Source organism: Staurois parvus, unplaced genomic scaffold (genome assembly GCF_062004578.1).
Source record: "Staurois parvus isolate SC_StPar_1 unplaced genomic scaffold, SC_StPar_1.0 ptg000021l, whole genome shotgun sequence".
In the NCBI taxonomy this organism is placed as follows: domain Eukaryota; kingdom Metazoa; phylum Chordata; class Amphibia; order Anura; family Ranidae; genus Staurois; species Staurois parvus.
The window spans coordinates 2387174-2395996 of NW_028317817.1; the positions used below are offsets into that span (position 1 = coordinate 2387174).

Below are 8823 nucleotides of genomic sequence, written 5' to 3' on the forward strand. Positions count from 1 at the left end.
TCATCCTAAGTGTACCTGTCACATACACACAATATGTGTACCTATGTCAATCATCTAGGGGCAGGTTGCGTATGAAGACCCAGCACTTCAGGTAGCTGGTACTCAATAAATTGCTCCTAAACCTAGGCTGGAATTGGCTCAGTTCATCAATAGCAATGCTACATCAATATACTTTATACAGGCATGTAAGGGTTACACTGTGGACTCCGTTACTGCTTTGTGTAAGTTGTGGCCTTCACTGTGTTGATACAGAGGGTAGACAGGTATTAAAGAGGAGTTTGACTTTGAAGTAACTAAATCATAGAAGATTAGGTGTACTGCTAATTGCTGATGTGTCTGAGATATAAAAGAAATGTGTCAATTAGAACTTTGAGAGAGATTCTAAAGCAACACGATCCAAAGAAAAGCATTCAAAAACAATGAAATCAGTTCCTATGCCCAGAGGAATAGTCTCAGCAATAATGACATAATATTCTAAAGTTGGACGTACAGGACTGCATGCAGGGAAAAGCACTATAAAGTAGGCAACCATTTTCTTAGATCTGAAGTGGTATTAAACCTCAGCAACAAAATGTAATATTTTGCAGCTTACCAGTCATTAGATGTGGTGGCTGTATTAGTTTTCCTTTTTTTAGTCTTCTTTTCCTTCTGTTTTTACCTGGTGATCTGGCCAGTAACACATCTCCTGTACTAGCAGATTTAAATACATCAACAAATTAAATCCAAACTCCAGCTCATACGTTATAATCGGTTACAGCAAACAGTTAATTTCCCTTTTGGAATAAAGGTTTTAAATAAATAAAAGCTGATCATTGTAAGCACCCATATCAGTGTTAAATGTTTTTTCTCATCTCTGATACAAGGTAACTGATACATTCTGTTTTTGTAAAACAAGAGACTTACTGGCTGTATCACCAGATTAAAAAAGAAGAAAAAAGCCCAAAAAAGAAAATGAATGCAGCCATCACATCTAAGAATTGACAAGCTCCAATATAATAAATGTTTTCTTTTGGGTTTATTACCAATTTAAACCACCTATAGATGTTACAATCCGTTTTTACAATCCCTGTACAGTTATTGTCAGATTTACCAAAATGATGTCATATAAAGCCTACCTATGTAATCTATTCAATTTGTATCCAATCAGGCAGACCATTCTACCACACAGCTGTAGGTAGATATACAATCATAATGTAACATGCATGGTCAGAAAAAGGGCTGTCACGTTTCCTGTATGGTAAATCGCTGAGATTTACCATTCAGGAAATGTTGGATCTGGTCGGTGATGCCTTGTGCTTTAAAAGCACAGAGCACTATTTTTTTTTACTTTCTTAAAATGTGACATTTACTTGATTTCTAGCCATTACAGCAAGAAATGGAGCCAAGGTTGAGCTATGGTGCAGGACAGAAACATTTATTTATTTCAGGTACTTATATAGCACTGTCAATTTACACAGCACTTTACATATATATATTGTACATTCACATCAGTCCCTAACCCTCAAGGGGTGTACAGTCTAAGGTCCCTAACTCACATTCATACATACACATACTATGGACAATTTAGACAGGATCCAATTAACCTACCTGCATGTCTTTGGGAGGAAACCAGAGTACCCAGAGGAAACCCACACAGGCAGAACATGCAAACTCCATGCAGGTGGTGCCATGGTTGGGATTCAAACCAATGACCCTAGTACTGGAAGGCAGAAGTGCTAACCACTAAGCCACTGTGCCACCACATGCAGACTTCTTGAAGATCTCTGTACTGCACTGCAGCTCACTTGAAGGCTGGATTCATGTGTGAACACTGCACATAGATAGCTGTTTTCTGTGTGCCCTTGCAGAGATCAAAGTGTTTCTAGGGCAGATAATCTCTCTGTGTGTAGAGTAGCATCATTGTGCATCAGAGTCTGATTAGTGCACATTGCAGAGGGTTACAGTAAGCTGATACATAGACAGAATTCATAATTATGCCAACTGTACTTAAAAAGACTTTTGCAGACCAGTTGGATCTATTCGTGTGCTTCAAGGTGTGTTTTCTTGTTTGTCAGGCAGGTGCAATGTCATGTGTCAAGGAGTGTTTTCTTTGTGCAATGACATTTATTTTATCACACATTAACATGCATTTTCAATGTCTTTTTGAGTTTAGAATTTGGAGCATTTAAGGATAACAGCCAATGACCAAGGCTTGTTAATACCAGGAACACAGCAAAAACAAAAGCACCTCTCCAGATCAGTCCAAACGCTACCCGTGCTTAATCTTCACATCAAGGTGCCTGCCCGGCTCACAGCCAAAGCAAGTGGATGGCCACACACTGCTGTAAGGATACTCTGAATATCTTTACTGAGACAATATGGACCATAAAGACATCACAGCACCACCATGAAAGAAGATATGCTAACTCATTTCATGCTCAGAGGTGTTTACTAATAACAAAAATGATTATAAGTAAAATCCTCTGAGCATGAAACGCGTTCAAATATCTTTATATATTATATGAGATATGTTGAGTATCCTAACAGCAGTGTGGGGCCATCCACTTGTTTCACTGAAGCTTGTTAATACCAGGGGCCAATGCATCAAAACACATGTTGTTTTTGAAGCACTGCCATTGACTTCCAGGGGCCTTCTGACACGCTAAAACCCAACAAAAACGCACCTGTCCTATTTTTCAAAAAATTTCACTGCATGAGAAGAGATGCTATCTTTATTATGGGGAAACATGACACAAGCACTATATGTGTGTTAAAATGCAAGTGTAAAGGGGCCCTATGAGATTTTTTAGGTGCATATACTGCTGGATCAAATGGTAGATTGTGTAAGCCTGACTGTTTGCTTTAACCCGCAGAAACATTACAAACCTGACATCAGTTCACTGAGGTCTCAATACAGGGTATGTCTGATCATTGTATTGCTTGTACACTAAATACAGTGTACAAAAGAGTTCAATAAGATTCTCTGGGCGTCCTTCACTTGCCAAATATAGTATGGAACCGATGACACATCACACAGGTCTGACGTCTCTCCTGTGGGCCAAATTTCCTGTGTGAAACCCACATACAAGGCTATATTTATTTATTGACAGCTTCAGCTTTACTCATAGGGGGGCTTATACTGTCTGTGCCATTCATCCCTATGGAAAGGGCATTCACCTAATATCCAAACCAAAGATAAAGAAAACATGATCCTATGTATTGTCCCCCCTATTGTACAGCGCTGAGCAAACCCTTTGGCGCTATATAAACTCGTAGTAATAATAATATTCACACAGACCTAGGTGTCAGTGTAGCCTCATTCCACTCCCATTCCCATTAACAACAGATAATAGGAGATGTGATATATATATATACAGAGAGAGAGAGAGATTTACACAAGGACACTGCCCAAAGCATCAGTTTCCTGCCCAATTCCTTTTTACCCTAAACTGGCTGTTAAAACTGAAGCACCATTAAAGCTAATTTTTTTTTTAGTTTTTAAAGTGAGTGGGGAAGGTTTAGGACCCCTGTCATTCCGTGAGGTGTATTTATAAAAAAAACATCCTGCATGTACATTTGCTTTGTGTGTATGCCAGCAATATTGAAAACTAGGCAATTTGCTCTCCAGGTCAGATGTTCTTCATTCACAAGAATAGTGTGAATCAAGAAAATACTGCATTATGGCCACTAGATGGAGCTGATGATCATAAGAAACACTTATCCATGATGACCATCAGCTCCATCTAGTGGTCATAATGTGGTATTTTTCTGATTCATGCTATTCTTATGAATAATGAATATCAGTGGATACATTGGTTCCAATAACAAACATCTAAAAAGTCATATCCCTTATCGCGGATATGTAATAGGAATATAGAATAGAATAGGAATCGAAAGAAAATCTGCCGAATGGGACACAAAAAAAATATTGATGAGTTTTAAGGTATATCTAAACTCAAGAATCAAATTGTAATATATTACAGCTTTCAAGACCTTATACCCTCAAGTAGTACATAATGTTTGCATGTATATCATGTCATGGATAATGTCATTTATTGTTATATATCTCATTGTGTAATTATTACTTTTTAAAATTGTCCCCACTCTGTTTATCTGGTGCAGCGCTCCAAGCAATGTCAGCTCTGGGAATGCAAACAAGCTCTAGAATACCCCAACAGTGTGACTACATGTCCCAGGAGTCACTGCTGTTGTCTTATAAGACATGACAGCAATAGGACATAGCTGTGCAGTTGTTAGATAGGGAGTGTAAATACTGTGGTGGCTCCATACAGGTACTCATAGTGACAGGAGCCAACACAGCAAAGGACAGATAGTTAAAGTGTTACTAAACCCACAACAGTAAAATCAGTCTGTATATGCAGTAAAGCCTGCTTGTTATACTCACTGTGGAACCTATGGGGTTAATCCTCTGCATTGTGTAAAAACGTGGTTTGATCCTGACTTCTCTGATCCTCCCCTTCCTCCACTGTCTCCCTCATCTCATAAGACATGTGTGTGGAATCACTCTGCACATGCTCAGTTTAGTGTGTATTGCTAGAAAGGTTTTTTTTTTCTTGGGACAGTGCATGTGATCAGCACAGGGCCAATCAGCACTGTCCAGACAGAGATTCGGGGATTTCCATCCTCCTAGTTTAGAAAGAAAACTCCTCCTACAAGCTTTAACCAGTGCTCTGTTGGACACCAATATAAGTCACAAGACTGCTCTAACTGCTGATGAGAAAAGGTATTTAGCAGTTTATATTTACTAAAAATAATTTCATTTCCATGTTCTGTGTACTGTGGGGGACCAGATATAGTGAATGCAGGGTCTTGGGTTTAGTAACCCTTCAAGACTATGTAAATGGAGGAGAGAGATACATTGTACATTGTATCTCTCTCTCACTCTCCTTACAGAAAGAAAAAAGACCCTGGAAAATAAATAAATAAAAATTTGAAATAAACCCAACCTAGATCAAAGTTTGATGTAGGTCAGCGCCATGGTTGAGGTTTGGGTGAAAGTCAGAGTCAAAGGTCAAGTTCAGTGTCGGTATTTTTTTGGGCAGGATTTTTTTTTACATTTTTTTAAGACTAGGATCAGTTAGTGTCAGTGTGTTTTAGGTAGGATTAAAAAAAAAGAAGCAAAATGCACGCTATAGTTTCTGGGCTGTACTACGGGGGCAAACAGCAACTAATACACACATATGTGGTATTGCTGCGATCGTCAGGAGGACAATTTTTGGGGGTTTTCTTTGGTAGTAAGTTATGGTAGTAGCAAGAAAGACACAGGTAAGCGTAAAAAAAATGATTTTTGAGCCAGTTTTCCATGGGCTATCCATTATCATTTACCACAAAATGAAAGCCAAATTGGTCCTGAAAAAACCAAGGTTTAATCCACCTGGATGCACAAAGTATTTGCAATGAAATGTACGGTTTTCCTAACACAAGTCAAAGTTGCAAAATTGTGCTTAGGCATTAACATTTGTTAGGCATGAAGGGGTTAATACCACCTTAACTATTCCTTACTTTGTCCAAAAATAATTAACCCCTTGACGCTGAGCGTACGCAAATATGCGGCCTCTCGGCGGCTGGGCCTGGACGCCGCGCGGCCGCATATTTGCGTACCATTTGTAAACGAGCATGTGCTGAGAGCGCAAAGTTTTAGCTGTACTAAAACCTCTGTTTGCTGTAAAAAAAAAATGCCAGGCCAGCTAAGCTGAGGACATCTCCCACAAAAGGTACAACTCCGATGGTTTCATTACAAGCCTCCAGCCTGCTGTGTGTCGCTTTCCTGAACTTCCAGTCAGGGAGTGCGTACAGCTCCACAGAAACGCCCCTTTCACAGGGGGCGGAATTTGATTTGCTCAGCAGGGGATCTGTCTGCTGATTGGAGCAGAGTGGGCAGATGACAGGTCTGTGTTCTCTCAGTTTATGCAGAGGGGACACGGATAGAGGCCGCTCTGCTCTATAGGTGGAAGGGAGTAAAGTGACTCCACTATCTACCCTCCGGTCCTAGACAGGGATGGGGGTCACCTTCTGTTTTTTAGTGGGTCAGCTAAGAGGTAGGCGGGTGTAAATGGACACAAGTTGCCGGTCTATAGGGATGAATGGACCATCTGATCAGGTCCGCCATGTGAAAGGGACCTATGTGCCCTGATCCCCCTCCTCAGGACTACAACCCATAATTCCAAGAGCCACCACACACGTGTGCCCCATCAGGTCCTCTCTATAGGCTGGCACTAGCCCTGCTGACCTAGACTGGTGGTCTCCCTCCATAGGGCCCTGCAAGAGAAGGGTGCCACCTGAGGAGAGGGGATCCTGGGCACAGCTGAGGAATGAAGGAACAAATGGAAACTTTCCACAAGAGTCCCAGGTCTGCAAATACAATGCTAGGTATAGTGTGATCACACCAACGACTACATGTCCCGTACACAAGTTCTAGAACACAAGAGGAGAGCAGTTCTGCTGGGACTTGTAGTCCTCCTAGACCTGGGGGTCACACATACAATGGAGGGGTTCTTACCGCCTGGCACAGCTTGAGGATGGCGGGGATGGAGCCGGGGTAGTCTCTGTCCACCAGTCCCGGGCTGCTCTGCTGGACATTCGTGCTGCTGCTGGTGGTCCGGACTACGGTGACTGAGCTGTGCTGGGACATGGCCACTGAGGTCCGGACACAGGAGAGGGATGAGGAGGCACCGAGCGGAGGATGGAGGAGGGGAGGCCCGAGCGCAGCGATCAGTATACAGGCCGCCCCGTCAGCTTCTTCCGTCCGACTTCTCCACAGAGCTGTGTGCTTTATGAGGGGAGGCTGAGACTTCCACCGAGCTCTGGGGGCGGGGAGATCCCACACATGTACTGTACTGTGAGGAGAGTACTCGGGTCACCCCGGCCCTTCCACTGGAACCTCTTCCTGAACCCGCTGTGTGGACGTCTAATACATGGACAGATAAATACAGACTGGGCAACTGACTGGCCTCTGACACCAAAAACTGGGACACTATTCATCCCAATGACACCAATAGGGGCATTATTCTTCCCACTGACACCAACAGGGACACTATTCATCTCACTGACAACAACAGGGGGATTGTTTATCCCATTGATACCAACAGCAGGGACAGTATTCATCCCACCAACACCAACAGGGACAGTATTCATCCCACTGACAACAGGGGGATTGTTTATCCCATTGATACCAACAGCAGGGACAGTATTCATCCCACCAACACCAACAGGGACACTATTAATCCCACTGACAACAGGGGGATTGTTTATCCCATTGATACCAACAGAGACAGTATTCATCCCTCTGATACCAACAACAGGAACTCTATTCATCCCACTGACACCAACAACAGGGACACTATTCATCCCACTGACACCAACAGAGACAGTATTCATCCCTCTGATACCAACAACAGGAACTCTATTCATCCCACTTACACCAACAACAGGGACACTATTCATCCCACTGACACCAACAACAGGGACACTATTCATCCCACTGACACCAACAACAGGGACACTATTCATCCCACTGACACCAACAACAGGGACACTAGTCATCCCACTGACACCAACAACAGGGACACTAGTCATCCCACTGACACCAACAACAGGGACACTATTCATCCCACTGACACCAACAGAGACAGTATTCATCCCTCTGATAGCAACAACAGGAACTCTATTCATCCCACTTACACCAACAACAGGGACACTAGTCATCCCACTGACACCAACAACAGGGACACTATTCATCCCACTGACAACAACAGGGGGATTGTTTATCCCATTGATACCAACAACAGGGACAGTATTCATCCCACTGACACCAACAGAGACAGTATTCATCCCTCTGATACCAACAACTGGAACTCTATTCATCCCACTTACACCAACAACAGGGACACTAGTCATCCCACTGACACCAACAACAGGGACAATATTCATCCCACTGACACCAACAACAGGGACACTAGTCATCCCACTTACACCAACAGGGACAGTATTCATCCCACTGACAACAACAACAGGGACACTAGTCATCCCACTTACACCAACAACAGGGACACTAGTCATCCCACTGACACCAACAACAGGGACACTAGTTGTCCCACTGACACCAACAACAGGGACACTATTCGTCCCACTGACACCAACAACAGGCACACTAGTCATCCCACTGACACCAACAACAGGGACACTATTCATCCCACTGACACCAACAACAGGGACACTAGTCATCCCACTGACACCAACAGGGACAGTATTCATCCCACTGACACCAACAGGAACACTTCATCCCACTGACACCAGCAGGGGTACTGTTCATCCCACTGACACCAACAGGGACACTAGTCACCCCACCTACACCAACAAGGATACTAGTCATCCTACTGACACCAACAGGGACACTATTCATCCCACTGACAACAACAGGGGGATTGTTTATCCCATTGATACCAACAGAGACACTATTCATCCGACTGACACCAACAGGGACAGTATTCATCCCACTGACACCAACAGGGACACTTCATCCCACTGACACCAACAGGGACACTAGTCATCCCACCGACACCAACAAGGATACTAGTCATCCTACTGACACCAACAGGGACAGTACTCATCCCACTGACACCAACAGGGACACTAGTCATCCCACTGACACCAACAGGGACACTAGTCATTCCACTGACACCAACAAGGATACTAGTCATCCTACTGACACCAACAGGGACAGTATTCATCCCACCGACACCAACAGGGACACTAACAGGGACACTTCATACCACTGACACAACAGGGGCACTATTCATCCCACTGACACCAACAGGGACACTA

General features: G+C 43.3%; 1 protein-coding gene across 1 annotated transcript in view; it reads right to left on the reverse strand.

Moving 5' to 3' along the window:
- The window catches only part of CMTM7 (CKLF like MARVEL transmembrane domain containing 7), a 68106-nt gene extending 61106 nt beyond the window's left edge, over positions 1-7000 (reverse strand). The window contains exon 1 of the mRNA XM_089690770.1: positions 6500-7000. Within this exon, the coding sequence (XP_089546896.1) occupies positions 6500-6631 (132 nt within the window). The 5' untranslated portion in view covers positions 6632-7000. The remainder of the gene's footprint in view (positions 1-6499) is intronic.
- Between the last annotated feature and the right edge of the window lie 1823 nt (positions 7001-8823).